Below are 20,143 nucleotides of genomic sequence, written 5' to 3'. Positions count from 1 at the left end.
TTACCATATGCTAAGCAGGTACTAAGTGTTTAAAAAGCATTCTCTCATTTGTTTCTCATGATTACTCACTAATTTAGATATTATCTCACTAAAGTATATACTGGTAAAATACATAAGGGAATTGAACCTTAGAGAATTTATGTAATTCACCCTTGATCACCAGAGGTGTCCAAGCTGAAATTCAAATCCAAAATTCTGTCTCCGGAGCCCACATTCTTAATCAGTATGCTAAATATTTAACTAAGATGACAGCAGGTTTATTTTACTTTTTTATTCTTGAAAGATATTTTCATCAGATATAAAGTTCACAGGTCTTTTTCTTTCATTACTTTAAAGATGTTGCTCCACTGTTTTCTAGCCTCCATTACTTGTTAAGATCATGATAGTTCATACTGTTGTTCCCTGTATGTGATGTGTCATTTCTTTCTGACTGCTTTCAAGTTTTCTCTTCATTTTTGGTTTTCATCAGTTTGGCTATGATGTGCCCAGGCACCATCCCCCCCCTTCAAAAGACAGAGCTACTCCAGGTTCCTGTATTTTGCACGAACACTTTCCCTTACTCCTGCTTCCTCTTCATCTGTCCTTTTAAAAATCTGAAGGTTTTCTCTGTCCCTTGACATATAGCAGCAGTGCCTTCCTCATCCTCTCCCATCCCATATTGCATATATTTACATTTTTTCCCTAAAATTACCCCCAGGGAGGAAGAGAAAAAAACGCTTCCCGAGACTTAAAAATATCCCGACCCTTTTGTCAAGAAGGTGACTAACAAAATCTGTTTAAATTATGTACCTGTTTAACCTCTGTCTGCAGTATCATATACTAATCTTAATCACAAAATAGTTTGGGTTTCATCCCATAAAAAACTAGCAATAATCACTAGAAAGAAGCAAAGGTCTTTTTAGAAAAGGCCTTCGTCTCTGGAATTTATTAGCATTTTTTCCTAGATTTTCACATGTCTGCTTGCGGGCAAAAGAAAATATTTCTACATGTAGGGCACTGATCCCCTTGACTTCACTTTGGTTTTTGATAATTCTCTCAGATCATGACTTATAAAGTGTGGTTCTACTGTGAAATGCTTGCTATTGTGGGATCCTATGATAGCCATGCTTTTCTTATGTAAAAAACTAAAAAATTCTGTTAATATTTTAGGTATTGCTAACTATTCTCAATGGGCAAACATTATATACTTTATAAAAGATTTTTTATATATCTACTTTAATACATCTATTTTTTAAAGCAAAAATTTCACTGGATTGGGTAAAGATAAATGAACTAGTAGTATATCAATATGTACTTTGATCTTTAAGACGAATGCCTTATTTGTTCAAATTATTATTATTTTGGAATTACAATGGCTAACCCTTTTACTTGAGATAGAAGGAAATCCAAACTAGTTTGTGTTTGGTTATAAAAAAGATTAAGGAACATAGTTAAATTAACCTTTGGTATAAAAGGATCTATTAGATCCAGTTTTAGTTTCTTCTTTGAGCAACTTTACTGTAGGCACAGATATTTCATATCATATTTTTTCTTAGAAATCTTCCAAAGAACAAAATATTAAATTTTTAACAGAATAAAATTCACTCTATCTTGCAACTTCTATATGGATTTGACTCTTTTATAAATTGAAGATACATTATAGTGATCCCTTTATAAATGAAAGATACATTATGGTATCTTAGGGATCTTACTTTCCTGTATCTTGAATATTTTGCTATTTCATTATCCTAGGAATTATTAATCATTATTCATCATTTATGCTAAAAGATAAAATCATAAGAAAGTGAATAATGGAATCACCAGAAAGATGACCTGTGAAATAAATCATCATTATTATATCATCCTTCAGTTTTCTAATTGTGTTGCCCACAGTAGTACATCTTTGAAGGAAAGTATAAGAGAAGTATAGAGACACCATTTTTGCAGGGGGGTGGGTTTTGGTAGCTTTCACTGATAAAAGCTTTTAATGAAAGCTAACCATAGTTGAAAGTTCTGAATTTTTCATTTTCTGCCCATACTGGCAAAGAGAAGAAAACTGACAGAAAAGTTTCACAATTATTAGACAAATAGGAAGATGAATGTAAAGAAACTAACAGCACTCTTGACTATAATGATGGTGAAATTGATCTTACAAGCAAAATCTCAGAGTATGAATTTTCAGATGATTCAAATAGATATCTTCTCAAACTTAAGAATCAATGAGTAAACAACGAATTTTTAAGAAAAGCTAATATGGCATCCCCATCCAGTTAGTCACTCAACAGGAAGGACTTCATCACAGAGTATTTTGCAACAAGAACTTGGAACATCCCAAGGACATATGACAGTGTCCTTTCATCTTTTATGATATTTATGCACTAAAAGTTACTTAATATGGTTTGTAAGTCAACAAATGTCTAAGGCAGATGTGTATATAAAAGGGAAAGGAAGGAAACAGATGATGTAGAAATGAAAACCTTATTAGACTTGTACTTCTAAGTGGTGTTTGTAAATATAAAAATGAAAATATTTTACAATTATGGAGGAAAAAAATGGATGTCTTCTCTTTAACAAGATTATGAGATGTCAAGGTTTTCAATGTTACAGCGTTTTGATGTTACAAGTGCAAGATAAAGAACCAGACATAATGATAAGCTAGAATTTATTAAAGAGGCATATTATACCTGGAATCTTTATTTATAGGATGGAAACATCCAGGATCATGCATAAAAGTTGATGAGCAGCTACTTGCTTTCAAAGGACATTCATTACTCATTTCAGGAAAACATAGAATAAAAATTTGTTTACTAAGTTTTAATTTTTATTGCAATTCCTAATAAAGTTATTGTTCACCATCCCTTGTTTGTTACTTCTCAAGGTTATTCATAAAATTACTCAAAAATATAAAAAATAAAATGCTGATAGATACCAATGACATTTTTTCCTGAGAAATACTCTTATATCAAGAGTTAAATCGATACATAATTCCTTTATCAACATTAGATAAAAGAATAATTGCAAAAGAAATCACTTAAATTATCTATAGATAATTAAAACATAGACTTGGTAGCACATCCCTTTAGTTATCATAGAAATACACTGTAAACTGCCTAAATAATATACTACTGCAGCCTAAAAATGTATGTGGATGAATTTTCTTCAAAAGAAAAATTTCAAACTAAAGAAAAACTATGCAACATACCCAGAATGTAATCAGGCTCTAACAGATTCTCAAATGTTTAATCATTTCAGGATAATAGTTGTCTTTGTTTTTGTTTTTTGAGTCTAAAATCAATTTTATATATATTGAAAGTACATATTATAAGTCTCCGAGTTTCAAAATCTTAACTAGACTATTAATTAGCTATGACTTTGGGCAATTCATTTAACTTCTTTGAACTTTAATTTCTTTGTATGTAAAATAAGGATGTCTATTTTGCAGGATTTTTGTGAAGAGTGAATACTAAATATAATAAACCTAAAACAATGTTTAACATTGAGTAGGTTCTTAACAAATGATACTTATTCCTTACAAAAAGTCATGCTGGAATTTGGTTCTTTAGTCTCTCATTAATTTTAACCTGTTAGTGATTTTTTTCCTGAGCCTCGTTAATTGTAGTTCCTACAGCTTCCCTTTAATCATCAACCACATAAACTTACTCCATTCATCCTTAAATACTTACTGAACACTTACTATGTGACAGACAATTTAAATCTTTACTTGTCCTTTAATAATGCTGTCACTGTTAAAAACATATCAATATCTTTTTACACTTAATTATTGCCTGTATTCCTAGACAGTAAAATGCTAGATAGCAACGAATCTATGAAATGTGTGGTATATATCTCCTATTTTCATAGCACCCCAATCAGGACAATTACATAGCAAGTCTTAATAAATACCTTAAATGAGGATGAAGGTAAACTGTATATTCATAAACTGTATCACCATAACAATATGTATAGTTCTACCACAGTATTTTTCAGCTTACTTGACTAAGGAGAAGAGGATCTGAAATTACAGTAAAAGTGAAACAATGAAAGGGCTGGGGAGAAAAACAGGAAGCAAAACCACATTTACAAAATAACCATTATGAGGATCCTATCAATATTTAAAAATACCATACTGCTTATATAGTAGGACTTTAACATATTAACAAGTGAATTTCTCAATATAAGTTAAAGAGATTAAAATTTAGAGACTGAAAAGGTTGAGGGTTAAAAACAAAGAGTGTACATGCAGAGAATGGGTATTAATAGCACTGTTCATCTATTATAGATGTGTACTATGTAGTTTTTAGACTAAAGGATTTTTTACTGTTATAGTGAAATCTATGAAATACCAACCACCCCTGACAAGTTTTTATCCCACAAAACCAAACAGATATAAATAAAAGATAATGGAATATAATTTCAATTTTATTCAATAGTAAGAAAGAATATTTCTGCTTGGAACATGCCTGGCTTGGCTCTCCTCTATACAACAGGAAACATGATAAAAGGGTAGCCCTATATGCCCTTTGAAATTCTGTTTCTGAAATCACTGTCTTACTGCCAAATGTTAGAACTTTCTATGGGATGTGACATTTTCCTAAGTAGCTACATGCAGTGCATTAAGGTATCGATGAGTAGCCCCCTCCACCCCATACAGTTGTCCTTGAGTTAAAGATGTTAAAAATCAATATACAAGGGGGTTGCTGGAGTGGTGGGGGGGGTGGGAGGGATGGGGTGGCTGGGTGATAGACATGGGGGAGGGTATGTGCTATGGTGAGCGCTGTGAATTGTATAAGACTGTTGAATTACAGACCTGTACCTCTGAAACAAATAATACATTATATGTTAAAAAAAAAAAAAAGATAGTAGGAAGGGAAAAATGAAGGGGGGAATCGGAGGGGGAGACGAACCATGAGAGACTATGGACTCTGAGAAACAAACTGAGGGTTCTAGAGGTGAGGGGTGTTGGGGGGATGGGTTAGCCCAGTGATAGGTATTAAAGAGGGCATGTATTGAATGGAGCACTGGGTGTTACATGCAAACGATGAATCATGGAACACTACATCAAAAACTAATGATGTAATGTATGGTGATTAACATAATAAAATAAAATAAAATAAATCAATACACAAGGGAATCCAAGACATATATGCAAAGTCACCTTAGGAATGAGAGTAACAGAATAAAACCTAGCAGTATCAGCATAATATAATAGTAATTGATGTTAATAAAACAAAAGTGTTTTGATCCAAATGGAGTATGGGTGGTTAGAAAACAGAAGGAAGAAAAAAGAAAGCAAGGAAAGTAACTATTGGCAGTGCCTACTTAAATATTCATCTCCAGAACAGGAATAACCTAACTTAATGCTACTCATCATTTAGAATCATAATTATTCCCCTTGGAGGAAAACAAAAATATGAGATTAACATGTAGGAAGAAGATATCAAGCCTAGATTTGAGACCAGGAAACAAAGAGCAATCACAGAGCCTGAAAAAATGTGAAAGGATTAGGGGCTCCTGGGATACTGAGGCAGGAAACAGGATTGAAGTAAGAATTAAGAATAGCAATAACATAAGCTTCCCTTCTCTATTCCTATGAGTCAATTAAAACAGGATGGAAGATTCCATTACAGATTACTTTTCTCCCAGCTTCTCACTATTTCTCATCTACTCCTTCCTCTGCTTGTCCCATCACTGCTGCCAATGACTGCTATGGTAGACAAGGAGTACAAGAGGGAAAATATTAACAGACAATAGTAATACACAATACATATAAACAATAGTAATGCAGGAGAAGAGGAGAAATGAGGAGAAAGAAACTAGTAAAGCATATGCAGGAAGGAAAGAGAAATTTCCACAGCTGTCTGGCTATGGGGACCATTCATATGTAAAGAACGCACATAATCTGGTCAGATTTTTTTTTTTTTTTAATCTGGTCAGATTAACAACAGGTTTTTATTCAACCAGATTTTATGACTAGCTTTTGGTCTTTTTTTTTTTTTCACCAAGTGCAAAAGTTTGTTCTATTACTCAAAAAATCTGATAGATCCTGTGAAAATGTGTTCAGGAAGCCATGAAGGGAGACTATCATGCACATACCACTTGTCAAAGCTTGCATAATCCAGCTGGAAGAAAGATTTTCCCTTTGTCTAGCAATAGCAAGCTGCCCTCACCAAAAAACAATTCAAGAAATCTGTTCACACTGCTCCTGGGCACTTTAAATTGCCCAAAGGACTATTTGAGGTTTCCTAAATGGTCTCTATTCAGCTACCTCCATCTCATGAATACAAATATGTTTCGGTAATGATTTGCATGTTTTCCCACTGGTTTGAAGCCTTTCCACATAGACAAGCTACTGCTTCTTTGGTAACTAAAATGCTATTGGAAAAAATCATCCCCATCTGGGGAACCCCTCCTGAGCTCCACAGTGACTGGGGAACCCATTTTGCTGGTCAAATATTACAGCAAGTCTGTGCTGTTTGACCAGTTCTACAGCATTTTCACTGCTACCATACTCAGTGTTTAGAACTAGTCAAACCAACCAAAAGCATCATCAAAACTCAACTGGCAAAATTTGTGGAAACCCTCCAACTCCCTTGGCCAAAAGTATCGCTGATGGTCCTAAATCTCACTATTTCTTTAGAACTCATAAACTTTCACCCTTTGGAATAATTACTGAGTGCTCTATACCTCCAGCTTCCACCTCTTTTGACCTGCACCTAATAAAAGGAGATATATTTCAGTATTGCAAAGGCCAAATTACATCCCCCCAAAATAATTATGCTCTAATAGGGCAATCTTTTCACAGCACACTCCCGGAAGATGAAGCCCTCCAACACCACAAACTGCAACCTGGGGATTTCATTTCTTGGAAAAGACATCTCCAAAAAGATTCTCTTCAACCACATTGGAAAGGCCCTTATCAAGTGTATGGACCAACCTTGGGCCACTAAACTCCAACAGTTGACTCCCAGATTCATGCGTCTCATCTAAAGGAAGCTCCAAACCCTGACTAGACCTGCACATCAACTACTGACCTCAAATTAAAGATTTCCAGGAAATGAAGCATAGGACACTGAAGTAGACAGCTTCCCCAAGACGACAGGATCAGACCCGTATGTTCTCTTCTTTCTGCCCTTGCCTGCAGCCAATGAGAAGTCACTACCACTTCCAACTCATTTTCCTCCAAAGAACTTTTGTTCAAAATAACCCCTCCCAACTTCCTCCTTTCCTCTATAAAGTGACTCTTCTCTGTTCTCTAGATGTGCCTATGGTTCACCATGGTCTGCTTGTCCAAAATTGCAATTCCTCTGCTATTCTTGAATACACTTGATTTTGCTGGCTGAATCGCTTACCTCAGAAAGTTGACGATCCTTTAAAGTTCATTCATAGACACTTGTGTAAACTTGGGGTGCCTACACTAGATATGAATATACCTGTTAAGATCTAAGTTTAACTGAAAACCATGAATTTGGAAGATAAGCATGCCAGATGTTAATCATAGATAGGTGAAATACAATCTTTTTTTGCACCAACACAAAAGATTAAGATACTATGGGAAGCAATCACCTCAATATTCCTGTATTCACTTTACACAGTGTACCCAGTTTTGTGAATACACTTGTAAGGGTATTTTACAATAATTCTGTATAAGATCACAAAAGATGAAAACATGCAAGTTTCTTGTAGTCCTTTACATTTCTGAAACTAGTGTTTACATGTTCAGACATGGACATAGATGCATTCACCACCACACAAATGAATATCCATTTTGATATACTTATGCAAATATTCATTCACAAATGCATTTAACAGCACAACAGTTGGGATATATATGATAAAAAGCGACTGGTTAAACTAATAATGCTATTTGTTAAGTTAGTATTTATTAAATACACATCCAAATTCATATGATTATTAAGGATGAAGCCAGCTAGTTTTTATACCCAGGGACTATCTGCTTGCTCACTCTGAACTCACATGAATCACCATAGTGGCAGTTCTTGAACAGGCCTCACAGGAACATTGAAGAGAAGCTAATATGATTGATTAGTATTCAAAACAGGGGGAACAATGCATTTAAAGGGTCAAGTAGTTCTGGTTAAATTGAAAAGGCAGAGAGGCTTGAAGAGTAGCTTTTACATTGAACTTCATTTAGGGGACACTCTGAATGTCATAAACACAGTAACAAGTTATTTAAAAAGATCAATTTATATTATTTTGAATAGTTTACATGATAACTTGGTGGAAAGAGATCCCCAAATATAGACAATCCCTTTTTCTTTAGAATTCCAAATGGCCATTGTTTTTAACTAAAAAGACCTGGGGCAAGGGGCCTACAAAGATCCAGGAGAAGGATTAGATAACAGGGTTAGAAAACAGGGTTTGTTACTGTCAAGTGGTAGGAAAAAAGTTTACCTTCTTTCAAACACTAGTTCAGCTGTTAAAGTTACATTTGTACTTTTCTTACATTGTTTTCTGTTATAATCTCCTGGAAGGCCGAGCCCTGCCCCCCCCGCCCCCTTTTTAACTTTTTAGTATCTTAAAATCACCCAGTCTTCAGCATAATATCCTGGATGTTGTATGTTTGTTAAATTATTAACTGAAAGTTAGAATATAATACCAATTATATTGAATGCCTTCTATGCGCTGAGTACTATTCTAGGGACTAAGGATAGAAAAAAGTTATGAAAAAAATGGATGAAAAAAATTTAAAATTCTTGCCTCCATGGAACTCACATTCTAGGGAACAAAGTAATATATGCAGTCTAATACATCCATTTAAACATTTATCATGGGATTTTAATGTATGTTAAATGATTTTTTTCTCAAAATGCCCCCTCCCTCAGCCCTATAGCTAGAAACAGACTACTACAGTGAAGCAATTTCCTACTAAGTGGGAACCTCAGAGATGTAAGTGCTGGTGGTTGCAACCACACACAACTTAGAAATGCACAAAAGACAACAGAAAGTTCAATTTCAATATAAATATATACTATGCTCCCATGATTCTAAATCACATTATGAAGTGGATTTCTCAATAATTCACAATCATTTCCTTAAGACTAATGTCCTTTTAAAACCTAGAGCTCAAAAGAATCAAACATGGGCGCCTGGGTGGCTCAGTTGGTTAAGCGACTGCCTTCGGCTCAGGTCATGATCCTGGAGTCCTGGGATCGAGTCCCACATCGGGCTCCCTGCTGAGCAGGAAGTCTGCTTCTCCCTCGGATTCCCCCCCCATGCTCTCTCTCTCTATCTCATTCTCTCTCTCAAATAAATAAATAAATAAAATCTTTAAAAAAAAAAAGAATCAAACGTTACATCTAACCATATTAGGTAACCAAAGGGAAAGTAAAACTTAATTGTTACAGTATTCAAAATTCTAAAGATATATTTTAGTAATTCAATAAAGAGGAAAACACGCTAAGTGGGTTTCTTCTTTTTTGAATGACAACCTTGGGATTATGTTAATTAGCATGTTGTCAAAGTATTTTCAAAAGCATTATCTCAAGGTTTTATTCAACTGTATGGCTTTCAATTATGAATTACTACTTGATTTCACAATGGAAAAACGATCTGTAACTTATTTACAACAGATTCAGCATGTATAAGCATCAATCTAGGGGAACGAAAAGGTATCATAGGTACTTCTCAGAGACACTTCCCATCATTGTTTCTTCCTGAAGATCCCAGTTAAGTTGGCCTCTACCGCCACCAGAGTTATTTCCGGCCACTGTGCCTTTTCCCTTAGACTCAAAATTTCACTATTCTCCAGCCACTGCAGTACACAGGTACTCTTTCTAACGTTTAATAACGAATTTTGTTGTTGGCAATTATTAGGAAATTGACATGATGTAAAAGTAGGAAACCAGAGGAGAAAGAACAGAAGCGACAAATTAAAGATCTCACAATAAAAACTGTCCCTATAATTTATGCAAAAATAGACAAAGATCCGTTAGATCTTCTATTGGTCTTTCTTTGTACTAATTCAATTCTAGTCTTAAAGCCAGACTCCTATTGCATAATCTATTATTCAGTAAGACTATTGTATTTTGGTTTTTCTTATACAATGAAGTTTCTACTCTACAACCTTTCCTATCTCTGAGATAGGTCCGTAGATATGGTTAATCTGGCTTTCAGTAAGGTACTCATCTACAACTTAGAATAAACTCCAGTCTATCATTTTACATTCCCATTTTACTTTAAAAATTCTTCAAACTTCATTTATTCTCTGACATCTTCAAAATTTCTACCAACAAAATGAACACTCTGTAACAATCAACAATATGAAGTGCTTGCTCTGGTAAGAAGGGACTGAGAATTCTTCCTCCAAACGCGGGAAACATCAAGTTTGAAGTTTAACTTCTAAAGAGCGAGATAAAAAGACCTTCAACATTTGCAGAGGGAATTTGGCGGAAAGAAACCCCGTTTTCACTAGAGAGGTCGCAAACCACTGGCCCGGGGTAAAGGCAGAAGCGCCCGGTACACTCCCACCCCGGAAAAGTGGCAAGATGCTCCCGGGCTTTCAGGAAACAGCCGTGGAAGGCAGGCCCGGCATCCTCAGCAGAGAGTTATCTCACGTCCGGGCCCGCAAGCTCCGCAGGTTCGTCATAAACACACTAGGCAGAGATAGAAGGGTGGCCGAGGGGACGGATCACACGACTGTCCAACGAAGCCCACCCACCACTTGACCGGTCCCTAAGGCGACAGCCTTCCGGGCGCGGAACACTCACCGGTTGCCTCAGGATTCCGACTACAACTCCCAGGAAGCTGCGCGACTGACGGAGCAGCGTCCTTCCCAGAATGCAACAGAACGGGGACTCCATCCCTCCTCCTTTCTCTGCTCCTCCCACCTGTCCACCCTGCGTCACCCGGGAGAACCGGAGGTAGGGTGCGGGGGGGGGGACCTCCAGCCCTCGGCGTGCTTCGTCAGACGTTGGGAGGGGGACGGGGCGGGGAGCAGGGGGAGAATGGGAGGACGAAGGGGAGGGGAAAGGGGAGGGGAGGGTAAATAGTGGGCCAGGCAGGAAGATGGCGGCGGTAGCGGAGGTGTGAGTGATCCTGGGTTTCTGCAGCTGGATTTTCTCTTCCCTTCTTTCCTTTTCCTTCTCTGTTTGAGATTGGCATCGAAGGGGCTGAGTTCGGGTGGTGGCGCCGGGCGCAGCGCAGGGGTCACGGCAACGGCGGCGGCTGACGGCTGGAAAGGCAGGCTTGTCGTCCTTCCCCGGTCCGCTCGGTGTCAGGCGCGGCGGCGGCGGCGGGGGCGCAGCGGTCGGACTTCGTCCCTCCTCCAGTTCCCCCCCGCGCCGGAGCGGCCACTCTTCCCTTCGCCATTCTCCGACCCTTCACCCCGGGTACTGGGCGCTTCCTCCGGCGCAGCTCAGGGAGCGGGGGCCGGTCTCCTGCTCGGCTGTCGCGCCTCCATGTCGGATAACCAGAGCTGGAACTCGTCGGGCTCAGAGGAGGATCCGGAGACGGAGTCCGGGCCGCCTGTGGAGCGCTGCGGAGTCCTCAGCAAGGTGAGCAACCCGCGGGTCCGAGGGGCCCCCTCTTCAGACTCCACCTGCCGCGAGGCGAGCCGCTGAGGGGATGGGGTGGGGTTGGGCGGGAGTCACGGACTGTCCCGGGGCGGGGGCTGCGGAATGTGCCGGGGTGCGGGGCTGAGTACTGCCGCAGGAGTGCCAGGGTTGGGGTGGGGGTGGGGGGAGAAGGGGACTGTCCTGTTCACTTGCCCTGGGCCCGGGGGTGGCGGCCGAAGACTGGAGAAGACGTGTCCCAACCCCGGATTCGGTTTGGGAGTAGGATGCGCACCGTGACCTGGGACTCGGCGACATCTGTCCCGGGTGTAGGAATCCGGGTTGGGCAACAGCGGTGTGCGAACGACCGGGTATGGGAGCAGTACATATCGGACCTTTTCAAACGAGGTTAGTCCGGAGATGCAGAGCAGGTTTGGAAGATTCTGTGGATGGGGCGGTATGGACAGTAGCCGGAGCAACTGGGCATGGTGCGGAAATCTGAGGTGGTAAACTATGCCAAGTTTTATATAGTGAGAGGTCTCAGTGAGGAGGACTTTTGTACTTTTTCCCCTCATCCTTTTCCCCAGTTCAGAAAAGAGCTAGTGAATCGACACGTGATAGGTACAAGAAATAGAGTAACTTGGAACATGTCAGAATAGAGGCTGACCTTTAGTCCAGGAAGAAGAGAACTATTAATAATAAAATATTCTTGCAAAGGGCCAGAGTAAGGAAAACACATCTTACCTTTGCTGAAAATTTAAAAAACACTTTTTAAAAATTTTAGCAAAGCAGAATAGTAGTAGGACTGTAAGGCTAATTAGTTAAAGTGGATGAGGCCCTTTTTAGGAGAGAAGATGGATGATTTCTTCTTTTGATAGTACATGGTTTGGGGCTTGTTCGTTCATTTAAAGTTTTTGCTATGAGAAGATCCGCATTGCCTTTTTTACTTCCTTCTCTCTTCCTATTAAAGTTTTAGAAATGGCCAGTCCCTCAGCAAGCTGGTCATAAGATACAAGATCATGTGCAGCCACTGACTATTAAGAAACCACCCTGCTTCCAGTATACATATTTTGGCTAAGCATTTGGACATTTATTGTAGAATTGTGTCATATTAGGTTTTTCTGTTATCTTTAGAAAGTGGTGAAAAAGGGGTTAGGTAAGACATGAATGTCAGAATTAAGGCTTGCAAGTGTTAACTTTAATTTACATAGCAGAAAAATCAAGATGTGTCTTGTGATCATTGGAATTGCAGTGAAAGCCTTTCAGTAAAGTGAAGCTCCCTAGGGTTTCTTTAGATTGAATGTAGGATGTAGTTTAGAATCTATTGAACACATTCTGTAGGAGCTATACGTTTTCAGGTGGAATTTCAGGTGTGTTCTTTGCTTCTCAATTCTGGTAGATTCCTCACTTTTCTCATTAAATGAAAGCTGACTTCCAAACTAGTACTCTGGTGGTGGTAAGTATTTTATAAAACAGGCTGAACTTTTGACCTATTTGATACTACCATTTTGGGGGGCTGAGGGGTGACGGGTGGAAAGAGTCCCCAAAGCTCTGAGTATTTACTGTTTGCAGAGCAGTATAGTTGGTATACCGTATGACAAAAAATGGAAAACTATCTCCTTGATATTTAAATGTCGAGAAGTGTACTTTCTGATCACTTCTGTGGTAGGTAAATAACTTTGATATTGCTGCATATGTAGAATCAACAGGAATATAGTTTTTGGTATTTTTGTTAACAGCTATGAAGGAAATTTCTGTGAAATTTAACAGTGTATGGTTACATATAATGATTTCTGGAAGCTTTTTAATCAAGAATATTTTATATTGAGGATGCCTGGGTGGCTCAGTCGGTTAAGCGTCTGCATTCGGTTCAGGTCGTGATCCCAGAGTCCTGGGATCGATCCCTCAGTTGGGCTCCTCGTTCAATGGGGAGTCTGCTTCTCCCTCTCCCTCTACCTGCTGCTCCCCTTGCTTGTGCGCGTGTGTTCTCTCTCTCTCTGTCAAATGAATTAAAAAAAATCTTTTTTTTAAAAAAGAATATTTTATATTGAAAACAGGTTTTAAAAGTTAAAGTACGTATATATTTTGATCCGTTTGTATTCACCTGGTAATTTATACAAGAGTTAGAACTCAGCCACTGTTCTTTTCCTTCAATTGAGTAATGTAGATAAGTCTCAATACTAACGTGTTTTGTTTCTTCCCCTCCCAAATGGAATGAATTTGGAGTGGGGGGAGGGGATAAACTTATATTAGAAATATACCACTCCAGAGTTTTTTTTTCTGTATGGTAATTTAAAATACATGGAAATATCTATGAAGCATATTTTCTATGGAATCACTTCTTTTTTTTTAAGATTTTATTTATTTGAGGGAGAGAGAGAGTGAGCATGGGGGAGGGGCAGAGGGAGAAGGAGAAGCAGAGTCCCCCTTGAGCAGGGGGCCTGATGTGGGGCTCAATCCCAGGACCCTGGGATCATGACCTGAGCTGAAGGCAGATGCCTAACTGACTGAGCTACCCAGGCGCCCCTATGGAATCACTTCTTAAGCATGTAGGTTCCACGAACACTGGAGAGACAGTAATTCTAGTTGGTTATAACAAATATCGGGATGGATATTGATGGGAAAAGATTCATGCCTTAGTGGGACTTGAGAGAAACTAAGCCTGGATAAAATAAATGTCATCAAGCTTCTTGTGAATTCTCTCCATCCTTCAAGGTTTACCTTCTATTTCTCCACATACCTAGCTGTGACTGAAATTCTATCCATCTTTAGAGGTTTGGTTTTTTAAAAGATTTTATTTATTTGTTAGAGAGAGAGGGAGCATGAGCAGGGGGAGGGGCAGAGGGAGAGGGAGAAGCAGACTCCCCGCTGAGCAGGGAGCCCAATGCGGGGGGCTCTATCCCAGGACCCTGGGGTCGTGACCTGAGCCATAGGCAGCTGCTTAACCAACTGAGCCACCCAGGAGCCCCCATCTTTAGAGTTTATCTCAAACTCTATTCTTAGCATGAAGCCTTTTCTTATTTTGCCAACCATTTTAGATCTCCTTCCCTTGAGCTCCCATAGTATTTTATTTGTAACTTGTTCTGACTCTTCCTCTAAATGTATTGTTTTCCTCTTGAAATTATGCTCACTGGACTATTGGGAACAGAAATCTTTGATTCTGCTTCTGTGTATAGCATATTGCCTTGTCTCTGTTAGATGGGGAAGACTGAGGGAATGTTATGAGAAAGGCAAAAATCTGCCTTCTGGGAGAAGCTAACATTTACTGAGTAAAGGGTCTTGAAGCTTATCTAATTTATTGGGTCCTCTATAGAAAAAAACTTAAAAAATGGACACAATTGCTGGAACCCATTCTGTCACTTTGCAAGAGGTCTGTTCTAGTGAACTGCACTGAAGGTTAAGCTTCATTAGTTCTGCACAACTCTATCTCCAACTGAGAAAATACTGTGTCCCTGGCAGTGTTGTAAGTCTATTCTTGTTTAATCTTGACAACTTTAAGAGAGAGAGTTTGACAAAGAAACAGAGGATAAGTAACTTGACCACAGTCACACAGTTACCAGCCTTCTGAGGGGCAGTAATTGGAAATGAGGTAGGATTAAGGTATACCACTCTAAACAATCTGTATTATAGGCAATGGGGAGTTGTCCATGTAAGTTTTGGAGCTAGTGGTTCAGTGAGACTAATGTAAGATAAGTAAGCCAATGTGCTTAATAAGTAAATAAGATTGTGTAAGTTATGAAAGAAAATACAAAAGATGCTACAGGTAAGGTTGTTAAACCTTCTCAGGAGTCTAGTAACCTGATAATTTGATTGGACTAATTGAAAATAGAGAAGAGCCAAATTTAAGGGTTTAATATGAAGGAAAGATGAATAGGAGTTGATAGGCTATAAAGATGGACAAGAAACATTATCTCTTATGAATATAGTAGGGGTATTCATGATTTTTTTTCAGCCATTCAAATAACAAGCAAAGAAAGTAAAGCTCGGAAAAGTAAAATAACTTGTCGAAACTCCTTACGTAACTAATAGAGTCTATCTGATTTTGTATGCACTACTCTGTCCATACAATACAGGAACACTCAGCCAGGTTTGAATCTGAATTGACTGCAGAAATACCAGTATTGCAAAGGAAATAGGAGCATAGGGAAGAAAGTGCACCTTATTGGGGGAGATGAATTCGGTTTTGTATGTAACCATCATTGTTTTGAGTCAGTGTATAAGTGGTGGTAATTCATAGGGATTTAGAAATAAGGAAATGGTGATTAGGGAGCTCATAGGAAAGAATGTGTTAAATTGCCAGCATGGATGAGCTCTCAGTGAAGGGTCGTAATGGTGGGCCTTAGAAGATTTAAGAGCTGAACTGTCTCAAACATGCTGAGTAGGGAATAGAAAAGTAAAGATTTCTCAGTGGGTAGAGAGCCTGAGCCAATGCGCTATATTTTTGACAGTCCATTTTTAATTAGTTTTTGGCAGATAGTGTTGGAATTAGATGGTTTTTAGAATTATCTATACATACATAAAACCCCCAGAGCATAAAAATATACAAAATCAAGAATTCCCATAGAGGTTGCATTTCTGGCTTTGCAAGTTTATTGATTGTGATCTGTAGTGTGCAGCAAGACTTTAGCAACACAGAAACCATTTATAGGCACTGGAAACTGATATAATTCAAGTGTTTTTGAAAACCAGTTTTTTTAATAGTTGTATTATTACTCTTGGATTTAAAAAATAAATCTTCAGAGAAACTTGGAAAATGAATTAACTGTTTTTAATATGTAGTATTGAGTTCTATGGACGAAAAAGTAAAGTTGATATAGACTTAAAGATTAATATCTAGTATTTTTGCTTGGATGTAGTTATAAATATACATGTTCATATAAGAACAACTTAAACAAAAGTAGAATTAGGCTATGATTAGCTTCATACTTCTGTTGATTTGAAAGCTTCATGCAGTACTTGGAGTAGGAGAATGAGAGGCTATAAACCAAACTTACTTTTCTATTGAATATGTTAATTATGGTAGAGACCAAAACAATCTTAAGTGTCATGAAGTTGGTGAGGAGGGGAGGATGAAGACACACAAAAAAAACAGATTTTTTTTTTAAAGATTTTATTTATTTATTTGACAGAGACACAGCGAGAGAGGGAACACAAGTAGGAGGAGTGGGAGACAGAGAAGCAGGCTTCCTGCTCAGCAGGGAGCCCCATGTGAGACTCGATCCCAGGACCCTGGGATCACAACCTGAGCCAAAGGCAGATGCTTAACAACTGAGCCACCCAGGCGCCCCAAAAGCAGAGTTTTTAACTGAAATCTGTGTCAGTTTTATTCCTCAAATATTAAAAAGAAGAAAATATAATATTTAAAATTTTGTAAAAATTACTGAAAATCATACAATCTAGAAAATCTCAGCTTCTCACTTTTTATAGTCATTTATTCTCTTTATAATTAAGCTAGAACTCCTCACATTTTGGTTCTAAAATTAAATTGATAGCTGTTTCAGAAAGTTTGGATTTCTAAAATACTGACTTTTATATTTTGTTTTCCTTTTCCCTCCCGCCCCCACACCCCCTTACCTCCAGTGGACAAACTACATTCATGGGTGGCAGGATCGTTGGGTAGTTTTAAAAAATAATACTCTGAGTTACTACAAATCTGAAGACGAGACAGAGTATGGCTGCAGAGGATCCATCTGTCTTAGCAAGGCTGTCATCACAGTAAGTTCCTCTTCTTCATTCAACAAGTATTTATTGAGCATCAGCTGTACCCTAGGAATTGTTCTAGCTGCTTGGATATATCTGTGAATAAGAGAAAGATCTTTGCCTTTGGGGAGCATAGAGTCTAATACTTCTTTCCATAAAGTTATAAAGACAGGTACTGTTTTTCTAGTTGTTATAGCAAGCCCTTAAGAGATTCAGAAAAAAAATTTATTTGAAGACTTCATATCTGATGAGATTAGGACAGTTATGTGGCAGGTTATTGAAGAAGTTAAAGCAGAAAACAAAAAAAAAAATGTATCAACATTTAAAAATTTTAACTTAAAATACTTATATCTATATTCATTTGCCAGCTTTTTGATGTAATGTTAACACCATCTCTTTGAATGTGGAATTGAGAGAAGTTGTTCTTGTAAACTATATCCATAATGCATGATTTGCAATTTCCAGTTTTGATTTTTCTAAAGTGGAATAAAAACTTAAAGATAGTTTTGAAAAACCCAAAGTATATGTTCTTCTGATTTTTTATGGTTTCCTTAATATTTTACAGATGTCTCATCTTTGTCTAATTCAGTACCTTTTTAAAGAATGACTCACCTTTATTGAGTCATTCTACTTAGTCTGCATTCAACTTAGTTTACATAGAAACAACTCTCTTTGCATTCGTATTCCATAGACTTATGTAATATTAATTATGTAAGGACCACATCAGGTAAACTGGCATAAACAGGTTTGGGAACAACCAACTGATTTGTTAAACATAACTCAACCTGTGGGATCAGAAGTGGTTAAATATGCTAAAAATAGCATATAAGTTGAGAATAGTCAGTGTGCCATGGCATATTTAATAAAAGAACAAAAAAAGGTGTTGGCTAAAGCAGGTCAGTTAAGTGGAGGTCAGTTAAGGGTGGTATTATACTGAAAATCTAGAAATGGGTATGTTAAAACCTAATCATAGATTTTACTGATACATTCAAAGAGAATTTGCAGGATAGAAATTATATTGCTTATAAAAGTGAAAAGTATACTTTGAGTCTGTTGACTTCTAAATCTGACCTACATATGTTTATGTTACACATTTGAGGAAAATCTTACAGTATTTTGCTCTTATTTTTCATACATTCTACCCCTCATGTATATTCAGTTTGAAAACAAACTTAGTTGGATATTGAGTTGGAAAAACTTGCAGAGGAATTGTTTGTTAAGAATGAAACTACTACTCTCCATTCTTGGGAACAATTTTAAAGAAATTTAAATTTAAAGAAATTTTAAAGAAACTTTGAACATAAAAGCTCAGTATTGACTTGTATGTATGTTGTACGTTATATGGTGTATTTTGAAGTTGTATATAGTTTTGTATTTTGGGGTTTTATTTCCCCTGAAATAGATCATTATGCTAGAGGACAGAATAATGGATGCAAACATGTTTTTAATTTTGAAGTGTCTTTCCTTGATTCTTACTCTCCTTCCTTTTGCATATTGTCAGATGCTTGTTAGTTATTACACTTGATTCTTTGAAAACACATTGTTGGTTGATGTGAAAATGGGAGGAATGAAATTTTATCTTTATTGTTTACTAAATATTAGTATTCCTAGAGTACTATGTTGGTTTCTGTAGAGTTAAATATAGTTACCCTGTTTTGAGTTATGAACTGTGGTAATAGTGCATGGCTTATTTAAGGAAAAGAAAAAATTTTAATAAACAATTATATTGCATCTGCTCAGAAAAAAACAACTTGTTAATTTCTTTGTAGTTTTTTGTTGTTGTTGTTGTTATACCTATATTTGCATGCAGAACTTTTATTGTGGTACATGGTCAAAGAAATGGGTAGGAGAGTGATACGATATGAAAGGAGATGAGGAAGGGACCTAGTGGTATTCAGTAAGCTAAGTAGTGATAGAGAAGGTAAAAATATGAATGAGGCAGCAAATTTGAGTGGTAGCCCTCCATACAGTGAAACAGGTTGTAGGGAGAAACACAAACATTTATATTCCTGAAACCCTTCAACTTTCAATCTCTTCCTTGCTCTGTGGGTTCAAAGGTTCACTGTTACATATGTCAAGGAAATTACAAAATATAACTGAATTCAGTGAACTTCTCACAGTGGTTTACAAATAGAACATGCACTTGAGTTAAATTACAAAAATGTAATGCTAATCTTCTCTGTTAAATAGGTATCTTTCGCTTTTCTTAAGTATGGGCTATTATATGTATCACTTCATCTCGGAAGACAAAAAGTAAATGTCAATGTTGAATTTGCCCACATAGCACCCTTATAAAATTGACAGTATTCATATGTGAAGAAATCTGGACTTGAAGAATTGTAACCATTAACATATTACTTGTTGGTGAACCTGTTGTCTGAGCCCACCTTTTCTGATAGAACCTAATTCATTGTTAAATTCACTCTTAACTTTAGTTTAACAATTAAGTCATTCTTAATTTATTTCAATCACGTTCTTTGGCTATGTGATGATAAATTGGGTGAAATATTTTCAAAGAATAAAGTATTTCCTGGGAGGATTTATTATTTGGAAATAATTCTTAATGTAAAGGGATTGTAAGTGAGTGAGTGAGAAAAAAACTACTTTTTCATTTTATGAAAAATAAGCTATCTGTATGTAGAGTAAAGGTATAAAGAGTATTGAATTTCTGAATTATTATAGTTTGTTATTTGCTTAAGACCTAGTCCATGCTACAAAACTTGCCAAATAGTAGATGTTCAATATATGTTAGTTGTATTTTTTCAGTCAAAAGTAGTGTTTTTGTAGTATTTAAACTGTTTTTTATTTTTTAAATTCTATATTTAAATAAAATACTCGTGGTAAAAAAATGTGATCCATGGCATGAAAAGGTTTAAAAAGTAAATGCTTCTCTTTGCTCTTAGTCCTGCATTCAAGAAATAAAAAGTTAAATTTCTGTTTTGTTCTTCCAAATA

General features: G+C 37.2%; 2 protein-coding genes across 6 annotated transcripts in view; one reads left to right on the top strand and one right to left on the bottom strand.

Annotated features, from left to right (window-relative positions):
• Positions 1 to 10,799, bottom strand: part of POLK (DNA polymerase kappa) — a 66,081-nt gene extending 55,282 nt beyond the window's left edge. Inside the window, exon 1 of one of the 2 annotated variants that reach the window (XM_088023350.1) lies at positions 10,703 to 10,799. In XM_088023350.1, the coding sequence (XP_087879476.1) occupies positions 10,703 to 10,799 (97 nt within the window). The remainder of the gene's footprint in view (positions 1 to 10,702) is intronic. The other variant, XM_088023349.1, reaches the window with a different exon arrangement.
• Positions 10,800 to 10,991: 192 nt separating this feature from the next.
• CERT1 (ceramide transporter 1) overlaps positions 10,992 to 20,143 on the top strand; it is a 121,621-nt gene continuing 112,469 nt past the window's right edge. For 3 of the 4 annotated variants that reach the window (XM_088023352.1, XM_088023351.1, XM_088023353.1), the window contains exons 1-2: positions 11,300 to 11,492; positions 17,070 to 17,204. In XM_088023352.1, coding sequence (XP_087879478.1) covers positions 11,397 to 11,492; positions 17,070 to 17,204 — 231 coding nt within the window. In that variant the 5' untranslated portion in view covers positions 11,300 to 11,396. Of the gene's footprint in view, positions 11,493 to 17,069; positions 17,205 to 20,143 lie in introns of all 4 variants that reach the window. The other variant, XM_088023354.1, reaches the window with a different exon arrangement.

This window comes from Eumetopias jubatus, unplaced genomic scaffold (assembly GCF_037043125.1).
Source record: "Eumetopias jubatus isolate StellerSeaLion01/CBP00866 unplaced genomic scaffold, mEumJub1_p1.0 scaffold_5, whole genome shotgun sequence".
Taxonomy (NCBI): domain Eukaryota; kingdom Metazoa; phylum Chordata; class Mammalia; order Carnivora; family Otariidae; genus Eumetopias; species Eumetopias jubatus.
This window is presented reverse-complemented; position numbering and strand designations above follow the sequence as displayed.